Source organism: Lissotriton helveticus, chromosome 7 (assembly GCF_964261635.1).
Source record: "Lissotriton helveticus chromosome 7, aLisHel1.1, whole genome shotgun sequence".
NCBI classification, from domain to species: Eukaryota; Metazoa; Chordata; class Amphibia; order Caudata; family Salamandridae; genus Lissotriton; species Lissotriton helveticus.
Window position 1 is genome coordinate 517,454,482 of NC_136068.1, and position 21,269 is coordinate 517,475,750.

General features: G+C 45.9%; 1 protein-coding gene across 1 annotated transcript in view; it reads left to right on the forward strand.

The window, feature by feature from the left end:
• The first annotated feature begins 406 nt into the window (after positions 1-406).
• LOC144768694 (zinc-binding protein A33-like) overlaps positions 407-21,269 on the forward strand; it is a 55,115-nt gene continuing 34,252 nt past the window's right edge. Inside the window, exon 1 of the mRNA XM_078652554.1 lies at positions 407-950. Within this exon, the coding sequence (XP_078508680.1) occupies positions 570-950 (381 nt within the window). The 5' untranslated portion in view covers positions 407-569. The remainder of the gene's footprint in view (positions 951-21,269) is intronic.

Below are 21,269 nucleotides of genomic sequence, written 5' to 3' on the forward strand. Positions count from 1 at the left end.
GTTGAAATAAAGCCAAACTTATCTTTAAAAAATAGGGAGTCTCCAGCGTGAATCGAGTCTATTGGCATGCAAGGACTATATATAGTAAAACTGCTTGCGTTGATACAGTTGTTCGTTGTTATGGATGACTGTGTCGAATGTGTGAACCCCCTCGTGCCTCTTTCTCACACTGACAGTCTCTTTTAGCTCACTCCTACAAGTTTTTCATCCATAATTCCTCCCTTTGTCGCTTTTCCCCGATGTTTGCCTTCTTCCCCTTTGAGTCTTTCTCTGAGTCAAAGTCTGGGGATTATTTCCCGCCTCTACCCATGAACGAGGGCCCCCGCCCTCCGCCCGCACAATGCGGTCCTGTGTGAGGGCGTGGGAGCTGCAGGTGCTCGTAGCAAAGGTATGCGCGAGCCAGATTATGAATGAACTCCGTCACGTGGTGCAAGGAGTAGGCTCTCGTGGAACGAGGAAACGCGGGCGCCCGGGAGCTGCTCGGAGCTTGTCCCGCTCAGTCAGTGCAGGATCACAGGTGTCGAGGAGCGCGTGGCACTGAGACTCGCGCGGCACGGTGAGGGGGAGCCATGTCCGGCCTGCTGCCCGCCGAGGACATCGCCCTGGAGCTGAGCTGCCCCATCTGCCACGAGCTCTTCCGCGAGCCCGTGGTGCTGGAGTGCTCGCACGACTTCTGCCGCGAATGCATCGACCGCTACTGGGCCAGCGTGGACGTCTGCACGTGCCCCATGTGCAAGCGCGAGCACCCCGGAAGGAAGTACACGCCTGTCCGCACGCTGGGCCGCCTGGCCGACACGCACCGCGAGAAGGAGGCGGCCGACGCGGCGGGCAGGCAGCAGCTGCTCTTCTGCGAAGAGGACGAGGCCGTGGTGCCCGGGCATGCCGCCGGCACCCCGGAGCACTGCGGCCACAGCCTCCTGCCGCTGCCGCAGGCCGCCGCGCTCTACAAGGTGCGTACCTTAATATAGCGCTTCAACACCGTCCTAAAGCGTCGTTGCACTAAGCTGTGTACGTTTGTAGTGTGGTATGCTGCTATTTATTGTGACACCTTCGGGTAAAGTCCAGGCTATATAAAAACGCGTAAAATAAATAAATTAATTAATTTCGCCGTGCTGTACTGTAACTTTGTAATTCTCTGGGCTACATTATAAATCTAGCTGTGGCATACCGGGGTATCCTTCCTGACAGTATTATATACTTTAATTTAATACGATTTATTACGTTATGCTGCCTAGTGTTATGTTGTGCAATTTTAAATATATTGCGATACATTGCTCATAGTTTATTGCCAATGGTATACTGTGCCTTTTTACCATATTCTACACATGTCAAACTATGCCACCTCATGCTGTTCATGTCTTCGCTATACCGTGCTCCCTCCCTTATTTTGTTAGTCCGCAGAACCCCCTAACACCACCCAAGGCTTCCAGGCGCTATTACTAAACATCAGTTCCATTGAATGGTTAAGTACTTAGTGATTGTGAACAAGAACCTCGGATATTGTCGCGTCCTAATATTTTGCCACGAAACATACTGACTTTATACTGCACTATTTAGAGTGTTTCGTTACGTTTGTTCCACAGCAGGGGTAATGCCCTACATATACCCGAATACAGTACAATATCTTTGGTGGGTGTTTAAGCTTCCACACAAGAAAACCTGTTACTCTGGGGCGAAAGCAAGCGGATCTGACTTTTCCAAAGAGGGCGCAACATAGCTTGCAGGTCTGACGTGGTGTCGAAAGCTCTGGGCGTGAGAAGATAACACACCCCCGCCACATAAAACATGTGTCAGGTGCCGAGACTGCGAGTCCCATCCCGTGGGCAGCAGGTGGAAGAATGTATTGACTCAGCCCCAGGAGAGCAAACGCCCAGCAGCCCTGCATTCCTCCCACTCATGCAGAGCTCATGTTTACTGCGGTGCCGGGACCCTGCCAAGCATGGCTCTGGTAACACGTACCATAAACAGATGTGATCTATCTTTCCTTTAGCACAATGTAGCAAACTGAATGCGATTTCCAGATGGAGTGATTCTGCAAAAGAGCGTTTTATTAGAGCTGTCTATGCTCCCCAGTCAACAGAGAGCTCCTTCGTCATCTCGAAGCATGCGGAAACAGCCAAACTCTCCAAACCTGGATTGAGCTGTCTTTGACATGCTGCGGTTTCCTGCCAAGTGGTGATGTAAGTGCATCTTCGCCTCTTGGTATGCCGGTGTTTTCCACTAGCAAATGGGACTTCCCAGTGCTTTCAATGGACCGATACTGTCCAAGTACTGGCACTTTTTTATTTTGGGAGGGAAAGTACCTGAACTTCTTAAGAGAGACATAATACTTTTAATTGGAGAGTACCGGCACTTCTTAGAAACAAGCACGTACTCTGTTACAGAGTACCTGCACTTCTATTTTTCCATTCCAAGCACTGGACTTCCCTGCATGCTGGCGTGGACGCAGAGCCCGAGAGCCCTTTCCACATGGGCCCAGATTGCACCCCTTCTCCACTGTCACAACATCAAAGGTGGTGTCAACGAGGGGCTCATGACTGAAGCTTTCCACTTTGGATTGGAAGTACACAAGTAATAAGTTGCCAATGCAAGCGAGCACAGACTAAAATTCAAAAGTACACATATTTAGTCAAACGTAGAACATTTGCACAATTATGCTTGTCGCTTGTTTATACTGCGTGCATCATCTCAAATTCACCTACTAATGGACAACAACAAAGCCAGTATGTCTTGCTTTTCAGTTGCATTACCCAAACTTCTGGCTTCAGCAGTGCTTTTTGATGATGCTGTTCCGCATTAGCAAAAAAGAAACAATATGCTTGTTTGCTAATGCGAAACTGTATCCCAATCTCAACAAGCATTTGCAATGCAATAGGTCTCGCAGTAGGAAAGTTTGAGCTATTGGTATTGTAAATGACACATTTCTTATTTATGTGTTGGTTTTGAAAATAACGAAATTAATAGCTTTGTCATTTACAATGCCAACATTTGTAATTTTTGCAAATGTGACACCTATAGCATTTGTAATGCAACATGTTTTGTATTTAAGTTACTTAGATGTATTGATATTACAAATAACAATGGTTTGTGATTTTTTTAAAGAGGTAATCCTTAAATAAAAGTTATAGTAATTTATAATGGCAATAGCTTAAATTCGGGAGCAAATTTTGTCTCGTAACTAAACAAGCCAAACCTTGTGCAAATGACAGGACAAAAGAGCAAACATGAGCTTTTGCAGACATCCTAATGACTATAGCATGTTATTCTGCATTCTAAGGAATGGGGTATTAGATGAGGATCTGCTTATTAGCCCACCCCGTGCTAATGCTAATGAGTGAGTGCACAATTTACACAATCAATGTGCAGGCCTACTGCTGTAATTGAGCCCGTGACGTTCATATTGCAGAACTGATAAAGCCTTGATTAGGCCCTTAAGCTTAAGAGCACCATCAATCTGCACGCGTTGACGTAGCACTTAGAATGTTCTAGAGGCCACCTTAACATTCCCATGCTGCCTAGCCACATTGCAACCACGCACACTTTCAACCGTGCAAGGTTGCTCCAGTGTTTGAATCGAAATATGATTGATTGAGCGATTCGAGAATGCAAAAGTGGCAGCAGTGCGCTATACAAATGTTGAGTATAAAAAAATAAAAACATAGTTAATCGGTCTGTGGTTTCCCACTGAAAGGTGCGTGTAATAGTGCAGCTTCCTTTGAACGAGCATTGTCCGTAGGCTTCGTTCTGGGGCCAGGTCAAAGAAATGTAGGTGCACATTCCAACAAATGACAATTTGCACGCTTTGTACTGTTTATCCAGCATTTTAAGAGAAAGCCTCTATATTTGGTGGGAAATATGCGTTTTTATGGTAATATGCAAAATCGCTGCTAAGCAGAAGCTTTGACTCATTTTGAGCGTGAGGACAATGTGCTCCCAGAGCTCCGTTCAAGTACCCTTCTCAACTCACATTAATTGCACATGCAGTGGTGATGAGCGCTCAGGTAATAGAAACACGCGAGCAGTGCAGTTACGGAAAATGTGCGCAATATTTTTAGCCGGTTGGTTCCCATGATTCCTGTTGTCACCTCCCCAGCGACCTGCCTGACGAGTCACGCACAGCCGGTGCTATTGTGTGCTGCTGCCCTCCCAGGAGAACGCCTCCCCCTGGGGAGCAGTGAGCACACGGAGCCTGATTTACATAAAGAAGTTCTTATATCGCGTGCAGTGCTTATCAATGGTTATTTAATAGAAAACATGAGCAAAGCCGTTCAGAGGTTGAAGTGCATCAAAAGTTTGGGAACTGTTATCCTCAATGGATGGGGGAGGGTCGTGTGTGTTTGGGGCAGGAACAAAGAGTGGCTAAAAAGAGCAAAGTAGTAAGACCCTAGCTGCCCGTCCCGACGTTGTCCGGGTATAAAAAAGATTTACCTGAAGGACGGCAAACTTTACCGAATGCTACCCCACCACTTTCCAATGCAGCAGGCGTCTTAGAATGCACACGCCCACACACAACAACGCTGAAGGGCACGCACACCTCACGACGTGCACGAACGCTAATCTCATCACAGTGAGATTAGCGTTTGTGCACGTCGTGAGGTGTGCGTGCTGTTCAGCGTTGGTGTGTGTGGGCGTGTGCATTCTGAGACGTGTGGGCGTGTGCATTCTGGGACGCCTGCGTTTATCCCCGGTTGAGATCGGTAACGCTTATGCCCACAAAGGTTGCTTCGCAACATATGTTATTAACGCCACCTGAATGGTAATGTGCGTGAATGCGGCGCACCTTGTGTCTTCTATACCGACGTGTGAGAAGTGATTATAACTCGTGAACGGAAAGGCGCGCTACTGAATGACGCGGCCATTTTTTTGTTATAACATTTGTGGCACACCCCTCTGAGAACGCTGTTGTGGTATGCCCCTCTCACGAAGTATAATGTGTGTACTTTGACACGGCTACGACCATGCCCGACACGCCCACGGCCCTCTGAGTGTGTAGTTTGACACGCCCCTCTGACAACAGTTACGTCCACAAAGTAAAATGTGTGTAGTTTGACACGCCCACGAACACGCCCACGCCAAAGCCCACAAGGGACTACTTTACCCCTAAGGTTCTTTGACGTTTCTAATGTATATGGTGGCCACCTGTATAGCCTATGTCCATCTGCTGCAACTCCCCTTTGCAATGCTGTATTGGGTGTTGTGATTGGTGCTGTACTTCTTGAGTTTACCCGCCTCAAAGGTTTCAGCTCTCTCTTTATAATAGTAGTATGGATTATTGTGTGTTTGCAGCACTTTGCACCTTCATGTACATACATATAACACACCTTAAATGAACAATAAATGCAAGTTAAAGTAATATTTGGGAAATATGTTTTTTTTGGTGGGGATGGGGGTATATATGGCACAAACTAGACCTGAAGATGACAGAGCGCTCTACATGAGCACCAGTTACGTTACAGACGGTCACATTCATTTTGTTTTTTGTCAGGCACGGGGAGAGATTACGTGATCTACCCAGAATCGCAGGATGTTTAGAGTCCCTGCGGAGACTCGAACCCGACTTCAATGAAGTCCACCCCAACCCTTAGGCCACATCCTCGCCCTTTCTTTTTTGTTTTGAAAGGTTGTGATCACTATAAATATCTGTGCGTAACCAGTCCCAGAAATCAATCATTGGTGCACCAGTGGGGAATAGTAAGGTGTATGTTTAGTGCTATGAGACCCCAGCATGTGACTTAAAGCACTATTTTTATTGAACAATCACATGATTCTAGCGGCCCTGGTTATAATGTTGGATGTAATCGCAGAAAGCTTAGGGAATGAGAGGCATCAAAATCCAGGTCGGTGGCCACACCGGCATGTACAGGATTTTAATTGACCCTTTTCAAACCACACCTTTAATTACAGAGACACATGTCTCGGAGAAGATTCCGAGTAAACTTCTTGGGCCACTCACTTTTTGGACAAATCATTGGGCTTTCCTAAAAGGCGCATTCACACCATGAGCTCTGTCTCCAGCTCAGAGTTGCGTATTCTCGCCCGTGCATTAGATCCATCTGCGCCTCGAAGGGTGGAAGGGCCTGGCCACGCGCTCCTTTACAGGGGTGTCCAGGGGTTACCTAAGAGCCAGGACGTCTTTATATAACCGGCCAGGGTGGGACGGGACCTGCGGGCGGAGGATGCTCCGCCCCCTCGCTGGTCTGTACTAGAGGCTGCGAGGAGGGGGAGGCGCGGCCAGACCATAGCATCCCGCGGCCGGCTCCCGTCTGAAGTGAGGCGGCTTCACCACCTCAGACCCGGGGGTGTCGGACATCTGCCCCCGCTCTGCAGCTCGAGGGAGGCCGGAGACACACAGCGCCAGCGCGGACCGGGTAAGTGCAGGAAGCGCCCCTCGGTACATTCCGCGCACCTGTTACTGCTCCTGTCCTCCCAGCGCCCCTGCAAGTGCAGGGACCTGCAGCCGATGGGTTCAGTGGGTGACGGGACGAGGGTTGTCCAGATAAAAGCAAACGAGTTCATAAAGTAAATAGTCAATCATGTGTTCATTATTCGGTATTACCATACATTTTTCGAGAGGTGCCAAACGCAAGAATCCGGCTACATTACTAAAAACAAGGGCGGACGTGAGGAGTAGACATATACAAGGGTAAAGAGACCATGAAGGGATACAAGGGAATTATGAACCAGTGAAAACCAGTGGTGCGCGCTCACCACAGAGGAGCAGGGCTGGGAATCGTAAGTAGTGGTGCATGCGCACCACAGAGGAGTGGGGGGAGGGAGCGAGGCGAACGCGCGCTGCTGCGGGAGGCGGCCGAAAGGCAGGGGCTACGAATCCTGCGCAGCCGCCGTCCTGCCCCGCCCGTGCACCGCAGCCGCCACTCCCGTAGTAGAAAGTTAGCAGGCTGGAAGTTGTTAGCCTGTCCCTGGCCGCGTCGCCCCCGCCCACTCATCGGGAGCCGAGGACCTGGCACTCCAGATATGAAGGTCAGCAGTCGGAAGCAGGTGAGAGGAAGGCCCCGCGGGGGCCCGTGCAGGAGCGGACTCCCTAAACTCAGACTCCACCCTGCGCGGGTGTGTGTGTGTGCCTGCGTGTTTGTGTGTGCATGCGTGAGTGTGGCTGTTGCGTGTGTGTGTGTGTGTGTGTGCATGCATGCGTGAGTGTGGCTGTGTGTGTGTATGTGTTAGTCACTTGCTGAGAAAGTGGGATAGGAGATGTGCCCGGCGCCGGGCTGGGCGTGCGGGCCCACGAGGTGAAACCTCCGAGGGCTTGCTCGTGCACATCCCCTGTCTCAAATTCCCAGCAAGTGGACAACAATAGATACTTCGCTGGACCAGCTCGACCTAAAAACTAATCTGCAGCGTGATCTCATACAATCTTGCATACGTCATTACTCACTCACACATACGCCATGATACAGGAGCAGCTTTTTGTTTTTTAAACTTTAACATTCCAAGATTCTGAACACCACAGTCTTGGAGTGGTAAATTAAACAAAATTATGCACGGAAGTACATCTAAGAAAGAGGAACGACCTGGTAGAAAATTGCAGTTTTAGTGCCCTCCTGTATAGAAAAATAAGTAATAAAAAAAAAAAAAGCAATGTGGAGGAGAACAGAGGGGACAGAGGAATAGGAGCGGGTACCTGGGGGTAGTAAGGCAACGCCACTGAGCAGGGTGAGCAGTGCAGAAGTGGAGGGGCTGGAATAACAGAGTACTTGGCGGAGAGATTGTCACTTTTTTTAAAGTAAAGAAAAAAGCAGAAAGGGGCTGGTTGGGGAGCACTGGATTTACTGGGAGGGGGAGCAACAAGGAGACCCTTTTCAGCAATTTTGAGGGGAAAAGCAGCACAAAAGTAAAAGAGCAACAAAATGCATGCTCTCCAATGGAGTGGTGAAAGAAAAAGACAAACATTTCCCTTAATGTAAGCATGGAAGGATTTAAGTCATCCAGTCAAAAGGATGGTAAAGAAGCAATGCTGTAGGGGGCAGGACAAACACAAGAAGAAGGAAAGCCATTGAATAGGAAGCAAGTAAATAGCATTGACAAGAAAGTCAATTATTGATAAGAAATGGGTTGACCTAAAGACCGCCCTAAGTTCTGGTACTGTTTACAGTTGACTTTCAGCAGCAGATAGCTAAAAGCTGTGTGAGGTTAGACCTTAAAAGGAAGGGGATGCATAAATTAAATATGGGATTGGAGAACTAAATCTCAGATAAACCTTATGAAATAGGACAGTCTCCACACTCATTAATAAGGAGGAGGATATGGAGCTCGGAGAGTTTGTCTTGATGTTTTTTATCCCAGGGTGCATGCAAGAGGCTTTGAAAGAGAATGGTTTTCGGTATCACACCACCTGGGCCCCAGCAGGAGAGTGAGCGCCCCCTTCCTTATCACCTAGGTCATGGCAACAATGTTGTGTGTCTGATAACCACAGCCCCACCCCACCCCCACAGAGGAAGGCCTGAGTGTCTTGGAAGGTAAGCATCACATCGTGGCAGTTAGAAGATCCAGCTGACTACATCAGAGAACAAAATTCCAGAGTACCTAAAGAACCTGGCTGCACTTCTTAGCAATTCATTCTGGCATCAATACTACAGGTACTAGAGGATTAAAGTTGAACCCCATCAACAAAGCCGTATTTACCAGCCACCATTGAAGAGATCTAGCGATGTGCAGTGAATCCAAAGCCATGACTCTGTAGCCCTTTGGATTCAGTTCACAATGGGGCAGATGATGGTGGACAGCCTGAATAAGACCAAATGCTACTTGCATGTTCTGATGTGGACCAGCTAATCATACCAAGAGGAGAAAATGGTAATCCTGTCCATGTGGGGTGTACAGTGTATCAGCAGACAAACCTGAAGGTCAGGACTCCTGCCTGAATGTGACCACCTGGAACTGCAGAACAACAGAACCTCTAGTGGACAGGAGGAATGAGTGTGGTGGCTTATAACTAAGGCTCCCGATTTTCAGTTTTTGCTGGTTTAAACAGATAATTACAAACCGACAGAAAGGAAGGTGTTTTCTGCCTGCATTTATTTTTAAAAGTGGAAAAATACAGAAAATTGTGCTTCTTGTGGCTGACCCTCCATGCTGTTTTTTGTGATTTTTAGGACAACGGCTGAGCAGATAGACAGCTTGGGAAGTAAAAAATATGTTGAGATTTCCCTAAATGCAGGTGTATGGTAACATATATTTGTATTATAATGCTCATATTTACCTGTAGGTGTAGTGTTTTGCTATATTTGGCTGCTTAATTTGCAAAAATGCAACAGGCAGTAAAGTATGAATTCATGTTTATCAGTTAAATATATGTAGAAATATACAATTTTGTAACTCCATATATTCTCAAAACACAAAATAAATAAGGATAAATACATAAGATGGGCAAAAAATAAATATGGATAAATACAGACGGAAATTGTAGAAAAATAAATACCATAAAACTGGGAGTACTTCAAATTGGTGGTAATCTGCAATTCCTTAGAAAAATGCTAGAAATTGCATTTTTCTAAGTGTCATGTTGCGCACACACATGCCCTTAGGGCATGCGTGCGCCGCACATGTGCACACATGCCAATTTCAAGGGTGAATCGCTATTAAGGACTCACAATTGCGTACACTGATGCAATCAATGTAAGGATTCGTGATTCCTTAATAGCGATTTTTGAGGAATCGCTATTAAGGACTCGCAATTCCCTATGCATGCAGGAATCGCTAAATAAATTGCGATTCCTAATTTGCGATTTGCTAATTGGGAATGCCTTCCCATTCATTTCGAAGGGCCTATAGGCCCATAGGAATGAATGGGAAACCACTCACAATTTGCGATTTCCAAAAAGGAAATCTCAAATTGTGCATGCAATTTCAAGGGTGATAGGGGGCCAAAAGGCCACCCTGATTCACCCCCCAAACTGGCATGTGTGCTCATGTGGCGCACACCCATGCCACTTAGAAAAATTTCATTTCTAGCATTTTTCTAAGGAATTGCAGATTACCACCAACTTGATGTTAGTGGTACTTTGCGATTCCTTAATGTGAAGTTGCAATCTCAGATTGCTTCTTGCATTGCATTTAAGGAATCGCAAATTACGATTCCCTAAATGCATTTGCAAAATAGGTAATCACAATTTTGCGATTACCAATTTTGCGATTGAGTTTGGACTTGATCCATCCCAAATGGCTAATTACCAAAGGGGACGATTCTGCGAATCTGCCTCTTCGCGCCCGGTAATTAGCTTGATGCATCTGCCCCTAAGTCCCTCTCTACAAGGTCACTTCACAGCTAGAGTGCCTGCATCTAATGGAAGACGCACGAAAAATAATGTGTTTGTGGAGAAGTTGCCTACGGTTATTCCCATCTCATATGTGGAGCAGCTAGGAGGAAACATGAATTTTGATTTAGATCAATGAAGTGCCTGCCTCCTGGAACCGGCTTGCCTAATTTCCAAGAAATTATAAATAAGAGGTGCAAAGTGATAATGAGCCTCTCTGTTTCACTTCCTGTTTCTGTGCAGATGAGCTCATGCCTAAACAGGAGTGACCTTAATGTGAAGGCCTGGTATTTTGGGAATTTGGGACTGCATCTGCACCTGATGGGATCGAGAAAAAGCTGCACGCGAAATACTGAAAATCATAAACCTCCATGCAGACACACAGCCCCCTTACACCATACTCGCACATTGTCTTTGCCAGGAGTAAATCAAAAACAATTTTCAGGAAGGAAAGGAGCGATACATGAGTGAGTCTGAATGGCCACAAACTGCTGCGTTTGTGGGCGTTCACAAACTCTCTAGGATAACCATGCTTTGAAATTAATGTACCCCCTGAAAACTCCAGTGCATCAGAGACATTTGTTTTTTTCCACCTATGAGGATCTGTAGATCCTTTTTTTTGTAAAACTCTTTATTCGTGACTGTCGCAGGGTGGTATACATTACTGTACATAGTCACATCATTTTACACATCAATCTTTTCCATTTTCCTTATCAGGACCTTTACATAACATATCTTTACCAGCATGAATCGTTTTCCTCATCCAATCTCGGATTAGTCTCAGTGGTGAACTCAAAACATCAAAATCTTGACTTACATAATATGCTAAACCCCAACTGCCCTCTATCACCCACCCACCCCCCTCCCGTCTCCTGGTTGTCCTTTCTCGTACACTCTACATTTCGGTCCAATGTATCTCAAGCTATCCGGAAATAGGTAAAGGTTCTAGGCACGGTCCGGCCCTTGTGAATGGTACTGATGTTCGTGGGCCCCAGCCGCCCTCCGCTATATGTATGTGTTCACCCCTCCGGGTCTCCCACACCATCCAGATCCACCTCTTCCAAATCAATCATCATCGAGTCCCAGTCCTGTGCTATGGGGTATTTGCGACGGCCCTTGTTCTCCTCCTCTCGCAACGCCGATCAGAGACATTTGTTATATATTTTTTGAGGCATCACTTTGGCGGTCTTTCTTTAAAAAAAAATGCAGCCTGGTCCGCTATGCAGCCATTGCATGGTGAGCCAGTTTTTGCTCTTATTTTTTTTTACTAAGCAGGTCGCATTATAGAGATAGGAGACAATTCGTTTCAATTCAAAAAACTTTATTCGGCAGATTAAAACACAGCCATAAAAGTACATACAATAAATATTCAGCATAAAAACAAATACATAAGACTAATGTTAAAAAGTCAACCATGCCTCATCCCATATTCAGTCTAGCATACAATACGTTTCCTGAGGTTAATTACCCCCCTTATCAAAAAGAGTGACATTAAAACATGCAAAAGAATCTCCCAAAGCAAACAGATCGCTCAGTTTATTTTTATAATTACAGATGTTCTGTGCGAGAAAAATTGGCTTAAGGTAGTAACTCCTAAAATTATAATAAAAACCACTGAACAACATAAAGTGCTGAGTGCATTGTTTGAACAGGCCATCACAGGGATAAGGTCTTCATTTTAGGATCTAAAATAATCGATTTAGTAACCCATGTCCTCTTAGACCATATGAAGAGCACAAATAATAAAGGTTTTAATAGAAGCAGCTCCTCCAGGTATAGCATGTCAGCCTCCTTATGAGCAATCAGGGATAAAGCAGAAACGGGTAGGCTTAACAAACGTTTTAGGATATTATTTCCTCTACCTGAATGGGGTAACTTGGGGTATAACCCCACACCCTGCCCTAAAAGTGCCAGTGGACCCCTTACCCCAGCCTTATATATAACTATCATCTACTTTACAGGTCGACTTCCCAGTTTGTGAGAAAACCTAAAGATTGCGTGACAAATTCTACTCATCTTTGTTCTGACATTTAGGACCTGCTGGGACCAAGTATCGTTGTTATAGAACAAAATACCCAAATAACAGAAAGAATTTACTCTAGTTACCGGTGCATCCCCAATGAAAAATGGTCTACACTTCTGTGCTTTTTTCCCACAGCCATGGTATAAGTTTGGTTTTATTAATCACCATCTTCTTGGCTTCCATGAAGGCCCTAAGGGCATTCACCAGCTTCTGCAGGCTGATGGGTGTCCGAGATATTAAAACCGTATCATCTGCATAAAACAGCACAGGTATGGAACGGCTGGCGATGCTGGGCACATCGGCCTGCAGAGCCTGAAGAACACCAAATACTCCATTAATAAAGAGTGAAATTGGAAGGGGGGGGCAATACAAATCCCTGTCTGATTCCTCTCCCAACCCTAAAGGGGGTGGAGCATTCACCATGGGTGCTGTATCGAACTGTGGATGACAAACTCCCATACAGGCTTGTAAGGAAGCAGATGATCTCCGAGGAGGTACCAAGGGAAATCAGAGTTGACCAGAGGATGGATTGGTCAACCAAGTCGAACGCACTGCTTAAATCTGCAAAGCGAAAATAAAGGGAACGCGGTTTAGCCCTAGTATACTTTCCGATCAGTAGCTTTAGGTTCACACACTGCTCGACTGTCCCCAGACACTTTCTAAAGCCAAACTGTACCTCTGATCAAATAGTTACTATGTGCCCGTTCCTCTAGTCTAAATAGTACTAATGTACTCATCAGTTTTACTGATGAGTCTAGGAGGGAAATTAGGCAGTAGCATTTGCGGTCTGATTTATCACCCTTTTTAAAAATGGGTAAAAATATTGAGACCGCCCAGGAGAGGGGAATTACACACTCCGCTGCTGCATTAAGTACCTGTGTTAAAATAGGTTGTAAATAAGAACAATTCCCAACAGGTATCAATTGGAAGACAATTTCAACAGGTGTATGCAATATGCATTACAAAAGGAAGAAACAAGGAGTCACTGCAATTTTTTGAAAAAAGGCGGGTATTATTCACCACTTTTAAGAGCAAGGCGGGTCTGTTGAAAAGTTATACAGTTAAACAGCACTGTACAGATCAATTGGTGTGACAACCCGGTGGCACTTGGTGAAGGTGATATATACATGAATATATACAGTGAATAGTGGTGGTAGTGCAAGTGCTGGGGTGAAACAGCGTGGTCGGCGCGTTGTGACAATAGGTGAAAAAATACAGAGTAATGGCTCCAAGGATCAAGTTGTAGTCACTTAAAACAAGAATGAGTCAATTTTCAGGAGTACAAAACAAGTAGGGCGCCATAAAGTTAGGCTGTGTGGTCGACGGCGTTTCGATCCCCGTCAGTCGGGAACGTCATCAGGACTGGGTTGTCGAGGGAACAGTGATGTCCGCCCAAGGCAAGGTCGTGCGGATGGAGGGGCTGATGAGTAGGGTCCAATGCTGAATAGCGATTTTGAAGGCTTGAGGCAGCAGGGGTGGTCAGCGTCTGAGGAGCTCCTGCATTCACTGCCAGACGCTGCCTTTCGTGAGAATTGTCCCGACGTCCTGATTCACTCAGACGCTGACCACCCCTGCTGCCTCAAGCCTTCAAAATCGCTATTCAGCATTGGACCCTACTCATCAGCCCCTCCATCCGCACGACCTTGCCTTGGGCGGACATCACTGTTCCCTCGACAACCCAGTCCTGATGACGTTCCCGACTGACGGGGATCGAAACGCCGTCGACCACACAGCCTAACTTTATGGCGCCCTACTTGTTTTGTACTCCTGAAAATTGACTCATTCTTGTTTTAAGTGACTACAACTTGATCCTTGGAGCCATTACTCTGTATTTTTTCACCTATTGTCACAACGCGCCGACCACGCTGTTTCACCCCAGCACTTGCACTACCACCACTATTCACTGTATATATTCATGTATATATCACCTTCACCAAGTGCCACCGGGTTGTCACACCAATTGATCTGTACAGTGCTGTTTAACTGTATAACTTTGCAACAGACCCGCCTTGCTCTTAAAAGTGGTGAATAATACCCGCCTTTTTTCAAAAAATTGCAGTGACTCCTTGTTTCTTCCTTTTGTAATGCATATTGCATACACCTGTTGAAATTGTCTTCCAATTGATACCTGTTGGGAATTGTTCTTATTTACAGCATACACCCATCCCAACTCGGTCTATGGGTTTCCTCCTGTCTATCCTACACATGTGTTAAAATAGGGCCACTTAAATCCTTGACGGCTTTAAATGCATAAACAGGAACCACATCAGGGCCTGGTGGCCTTTCCCACCTGTACTTTGGTGTAGGGCAAGGAGGACCTCCTCAAGACGAATATTTAAGGAGAGGGATTACTACTTAGTTCCCCCTTATCCATAATTGGACTACTATCGCCCTGATTAGAGAAAATGGCAGAAAAGGGTGTGACCCATGCTTCACAAGAAACCAAGAAGTTAAGCCCTTGGATTAGATCATTTTTTTTTTTTAAAAAGGGGCATTTACTGTGTCCTAAAATAACTTAATGTCATTTGTTTTAGCAGCTTGGGGTCAGTTTAGACCAGGCCTCTTCCTGTAACACCTTCTTTGCCTCTAATACCTGCATATACGTTTTATGCTGAAGCTTCATGACTGTGTAATCCCTTGGGGAACATTGCAGGGGCAATTTCAAGAGCTGGGAGGCATGGGTACAAGAATGATCATTTTGGTGGGTCTCCGGGGTCATGTGAGGAGGGAATTTGTTGTGCAAGTTATCTGGTGGAAAGAAAAAACAACAACATTCCATGATCCGCCTCAAGACAGTAATCAAACTCTCCTGTATTCCCCCTTACTACTTGGTATAGTACTCCGATGGGATCTATTCCTGCCCATTTAATACGCACACCATTCGGTCTAAGTGGGGTGATATTAACTATGCGTACAGTGTTTATTGTATTATTAGCCCTAAAGAAAAAGGGTAATACTGGATTGTGATCACTCATAGAGGTAGGAATAGTACTGGAGGTACGATCCAGGCGACAAGCAGAGGTGGAGATCAAGACATGATCAATAATACTATGAACATTTCTACCAATAAACGAGGGGGTTAAGTTCCCAACATCTTGTTGTTTACAATCTTGTAGGAGGAGGTGATATTTAGAAATGAATGAGTTCATTGCATGTCCATAATCGTGATGGGGGAAATGTGAGAGGCCAACCCCCTTGGGACTGGAAAAAGCGCATATCTCCTTCACTGAGAGGGGGCATGCCTGAGTATAAAAATCACCTGCCCATAACGGAATGAAGTTGGAAAGAATAGGGCACTGAAAGGCTTCCAATCCCTCATCCAGGGCATGGCTCACCGTGTTACGGGAGGTGTCAAATACATTGTTGTAGAAACTGACTGCCACTAGGTTTAAGACACCCTTCATTGACTGCCACAAAGGTTGGAAGTGGGGTGTAACTACTGAAAACTTGTTAACAGTAACAGGCAATTTATTAGGAATTAAAATGTGTAGCCCCTCTTTAGCATGCCCGGCTGTGGACGGTTCAGCACCCAAGAAAAGATAAGGGAAGCCTTCAACCTGAATTGGTCCACCTGCCAGGTTTCTTGTATGCAAGTAATATCAGGGGTAATGCAAAGCCATTCTGGAATGTCCAGCTAGGTCTGTAGCCCACACACATTCCAGGTGACAAATGTCTATACGCCTTCATGACCCAATTGGGTAATATGCAGATGGAGCTCTACAGAGAGAAACTCAGCAGGGCCACATTTATGCGCAATAACATTTACAGTTGTCTGGTCAGTAATATCTGTGGCACAAACCTCTGTTTCAGATATACCTAATGCATTAGATTAAGAAGATTCTACAATTAGGTGCAATAGATTGTCCACGTCTCCCACCCTGACATGAAGAGGGGATAGAAGGAGCCCCACCCCTGTGATAGTCCATCATTATCTTGAAGTGAGCTTAAGTCCAGATATTTATGAGACAAGGCTATAGGGGGAATATGAGAGAAACTCCAACCTGTCGACAGTTAAATATTGGGTTTGTCACTAGGCTGCTATACAGTCCCTCGTAGATGGCGATAGAAAAAGCCTAGTGGAATTAGAGCAGTGTTCTTAGCAAATGGAGCAATTTGCATTGACCTTGGCAAAGACTACCCTCTAGGTTGTTTAAAATTGATAATGATACAATCCCCCTTAAAGACTTTTCCTAAGCAGGCCAATCCACCCCACTCACCTAGTCGTCAAAATTTTGTCAGCCATAGCAAGCAGAAATATATGCTTCGAGTGGAGTCAGTGTATAAGTTTGTTCTTTAATAGTTCTGGTGGATCGTTAGTGTCCGTAGTCAAAGGACAGGCATTAACCAAGACTGCCATATAGGGGCAACAGGCTGGTGATAAATTGATAGTTACTGGGTCACAAATAATCCTCAATCATGTTACTTTCGGGCAGTCAAATGATGGTGCAGTCGTCTGATTCGAAGACGTGGATGGACAAGGTGGCAGGAGTTATCTACAGTTAATTATCTTAACTGGCGGAGAAATACTAACCATAGGATTACATTTGGAAGCATGGTTAGTATAATTAGAACTCTAAAGCAATAATGGTAACAGTTAATATGAAGCGCACAGCGTGTATAAGCAGGTAAACACAATTTCAAGTCCAATTGGTGCTCTAAGTGGAGAGAGTAGGTTACCACTACTCAATAAATGTCATAAATGACTGAACATAGGCAATAATCCACCAAGCACTCGTCTTCAAATATAGTCTGTAAGATCCCAATGTTCAAAATTCGTTTATTCCATCAATTCTTCATCAGATTTCTTCATCCAATATATGACAAAATAACAGCCAACACGTGTTTCGTCTGATCAGTATATGATATACAGACTTCTTCAGGGCTGTAATTAATACAGTAACCAAAATTACAAAAAGTAGTACTGGACTCAATATTCACAATAGAATACACCGAATCCGTGTAATAAGGAAAGGTAAGTCAAAGAAGTACCCGTCACCAAGAATAAAGCTTGAAAACCCAAAGTGTATCCATCAGTATCTAGTACCCGAGTCTGAGTACATTTCAACATATATTTTAGATCGTATAATTATAAGTAACCTAAAATACCAGATAGGACCCAGTCACCAACCACAACAGCAGATTGGTCAACATGCTAGTATTATTACATCCTCAGTAACTCACCATTACTCTTAATGCGAATAATTGTAATTCATAATCCTCACGGTAAAATCAAATTCTTCAGTCCAAACCAATCGAAGTAATAATCTGTAAGTAATCACTAGCTACATGTTTTCCTTATGGCTGGGGGCGCTCTATCGGCAGCTCTGTCCAAGGGGGGTGTAATTATTAAGTTACTGTCGTGTCCAATGTCAGCAGTCTTATGGGGGGCATCTGGTGAAGCTCGTGGAAGGTCTGTGGTTGTATCCATGACCACAGTTAAAGTCTGTACGCTTGCTTCAAGGGGCAGCACGGTACCAGGAGCTGGAGCTACGGATTAGCTGCAGTGGTAGATAAGCGTAACTCCACGCTCTATTTCTTTATTCAGAGTACCTACGGCATTCCTAATATAGCCATCCAAAGTGTTATCACTAATTTTAGCAGTGGGCTGGGGGCTTGTGTTTAACCATGGTGCAACAGAATAAGGCACTCGCTTGCAGGCAGGTCACAATGATAGTTCAATACCTTGTTCAGGCTCCTGTAGAATGAGACCAAGAGAGTGGGCCCAGCCCAGCCTCGCCCGGGCGCCCCAGGGGGACTGCACAAGGTGCTTTTCAGCGCTTCGTTTGATGGCCCGCCCCTCCTGGGTTGTGTCTGCATTCACCTCTCCTGCTGCATGTTGAGGTAGGGGAAGGGATCCTAGTCTATGGCCTGCCAACTCACACACAGTGCCACCGTGTGACACATGCTATCGGCTCCCATCCCCCGGCCAGGAGCCTATATCACACAGTGGCAGGGAAAACGTGCTGGAAACCCCTGTAAGTAGTGGATTTCAGGCTCGTTTTCGAAGTCTTTGAGCTGCCAATGTCCATTAAGGGGTATGACAATACCCCAAGACATGGCACCAACCTCAGCAAGCTTTTAATGTTGTTTTTGGGGAAGGAGTCTTGGGTGCAGGGTGGGGGCAAAAGTACCTCGTAGCTACTTCCCAGCACAAGGCTACAAGGCCCCGCCCCCTCCACACTGGGTGAGATTTGTGTTCAAGTTAGCAGGTATGGCAATATGCCAGGTCTTTTAATGAAGATATAAAAAAACACCAACCCAGCCGTATGCTAACAGAAGGCATGAAACTTTAAAGGAAGGAGCAAGTATTGCTTTTGTAACCGGGCTCCTAGGTATTCTGATGTGAGTTATCAGAAGCCAGTTTTAAATTATAGACCCAGAAAAATTTTAAATTATCATCTGAGTTTCCATTTTTAGGTCGAGCCTTGTTTGGCGAGATTATAGTAAGGCTTTCAAAAGTCTACCCAAACTGCGGATTAGGTACAGTTCATGTGAGCCAGGCGCGCGCACATCGCCAGTCACATCACACACCATTTGTCTGAGCCTCGGCATCAGACTTCAAAGGAATCCGCTCCCCCCATCAGACTTCAAAGGAAGCCACTCCCCCCCTCCGCCATGCAATGCCGAGAGCTTGTTCCATTTGTGCTCATCCCGTCCACAACAGCTCCTACCACGGCACACTGTTTCATGTTTATGGGCTCCATTGCCTTTCCCTTGCTGCAGCCTCCAAAGTCCTTGAATTCTCACTACACCGGCTGCTACAGGTTATGCCCGGGTGCCGCACCACATGATTTAGCACAGCGCTCTCTTTCTTCATATCCCCTTCTTCCCCCATGTCAATCTCTTCCTCTCCCTGTTATTCCCATGTTTTTAATCATTGATTGTCTTTGCCTGCAACTTTTTTATTTTTATTTTGTGCAGTTTTATATAGCAAGAATGATAGTGCTTTAAATGAGCACCTGTTACGTTGCACAAGGACACATTAGTTTTTGGTAGGCAGCCCAGGGAGATTAAGTGAATCGCCCACAATCACACTATTTTGATCCAACGCCGATGCTCGAGCCTGGTTTCCCAAAGTCGGCAGCTCTGGCCATTACGCTGTCATTAAAAATGGCCCTCGCCCTCCCCCTCCCCCAGCACAGAGCACGCATCGCTTGTTTGCCTTCTCTCCAACCGCCAAATCTGTGTTGTGTAACTTTATACCCCGCCTTCTTTGTGTTGCTTGTTTATTTGTAAGTTTTGCAGTTTGATATAGCACTAAATATAGCGCTTTACATGAGCATCAGTTCATAGATTGTTCGCGGACACGGTGATGAAACCTCCAAACAAAGCTGCGTCACCAGAGCGCTGGCCATCTTACCGCACTGCTGCCCACTGTCTCGCATACCTTGGAATCCGAAGATGGCTCCAAGGCATGCAGGATCAGAATGACCTAGGTGCCGGAGCCTCCATGCTGCCACCATTGCAAGGACACCGCTGCTGAAAACCTCATCAGGCCACGGGGAAGGAGAGAGCCGTCAGCGCTGACCTTCTGTCCCAGTGTCACACAAGCCGCTCTTTCTCTCTTCTCTAAATTCCTTTGGCTTGGGCTTTGAGGTACACGACTCGCGTTCTTTTTTATTTTTATTTTGTGCAGTTTTATATAGCACGAATGATAGCGCTTTACATAAGCACCGTTACGTTGCACAAGGACACATTCATTTTTGGTAGGCAGCACGGGGAGATTAAGTGAATTGCCCAGAATCACACTATGTTGATCCAACGCCGATGCTTGAGCCTGGTTTGCCAAAGTCATCCAGAAAAGGGGGTGGTGATGAACAGAGTGCCTGAATTAAGCAGACCACTCTTACCCAGTCCAAAGATCAGGGCTTGATCCATCACCGTTTTTTAGCTCACTGCACCATCCCAGCTCAGAACTTGGCTATATGCAAATTAGTCTGTTCCTGTCCCAGTGCATGATGGGAACAGGGCAAACCAAACTACCAAGCCAATTCTTGTACTGGGAAGGAAACAAGCTTCCGGGGACCGGTTTCTGCCATTTCAGGCGTCTTCGGCCCGGCTTGCTTGAATCCTGATGGTGCAATGAGCAAGGGACTCACATCTGAGTATACCCTTCCACGCTTATGGTGGACAAAATGATTCAGAAAAGGGGGTGGTGATGAACAGAGTGCCTGAATTAAGCAGACCACTCTTACCCAGTCCAAAGATCAGGGCTTGATCCATCACCGTTTTTTAGCTCACTGCACCATCCCAGCTCAGAACTTGGCTATATGCAAATTAGTCTGTTCCTGTCCCAGTGCATGATGGGAACAGGGCAAACCAAACTACCAAGCCAATTCTTGTACTGGGAAGGAAACAAGCTTCCGGGGACCGGTTTCTGCCATTTCAGGCGTCTTCGGCCCGGCTTGCTTGAATCCTGATGGTGCAATGAGCAAGGGACTCACATCTGAGTATACCCTTCCACGCTTATGGTGGACAAAATGATTCAGAAAAGGGGGTGGTGATGAACAGAGTGCCTGAATTAAGCAGACCACTCTGTATCGTTTTTGGCCACTATAGGTGTGGCAGGGCATACTCAGACATGAGTCCCTTTCTCACTGCTCCATCAGGATTCAAGCAAGCCGGGCCGAAGAGGCTGAAATGCCAGAAACCGGTCCCCGGTAGCTTGTCTCCTTTCTGGTGAAGAATTGGCTTGGTAGTTTGGTCTGCCCTGTTCCCATGATGCACTGGGCCAGGGACAGACTAATTTGCATATAGCCAGGTTCTGAGCTGGGATGGGGCAGTGAGATAAATAACGGTGATGGATCAAGCCCTGATCTTTGGACTGGGTAAGAGTGGTCTGCTTAATTCAGACACTCTGTTCATCACCACCCCCTTTTCTGTATCGTTTTTGGCCACTATAGGTGTGGCAGGGCATACTCAGACATGAGTCCCTTTCTCACTGCTCCATCAGGATTCAAGCAAGCCGGGCCGAA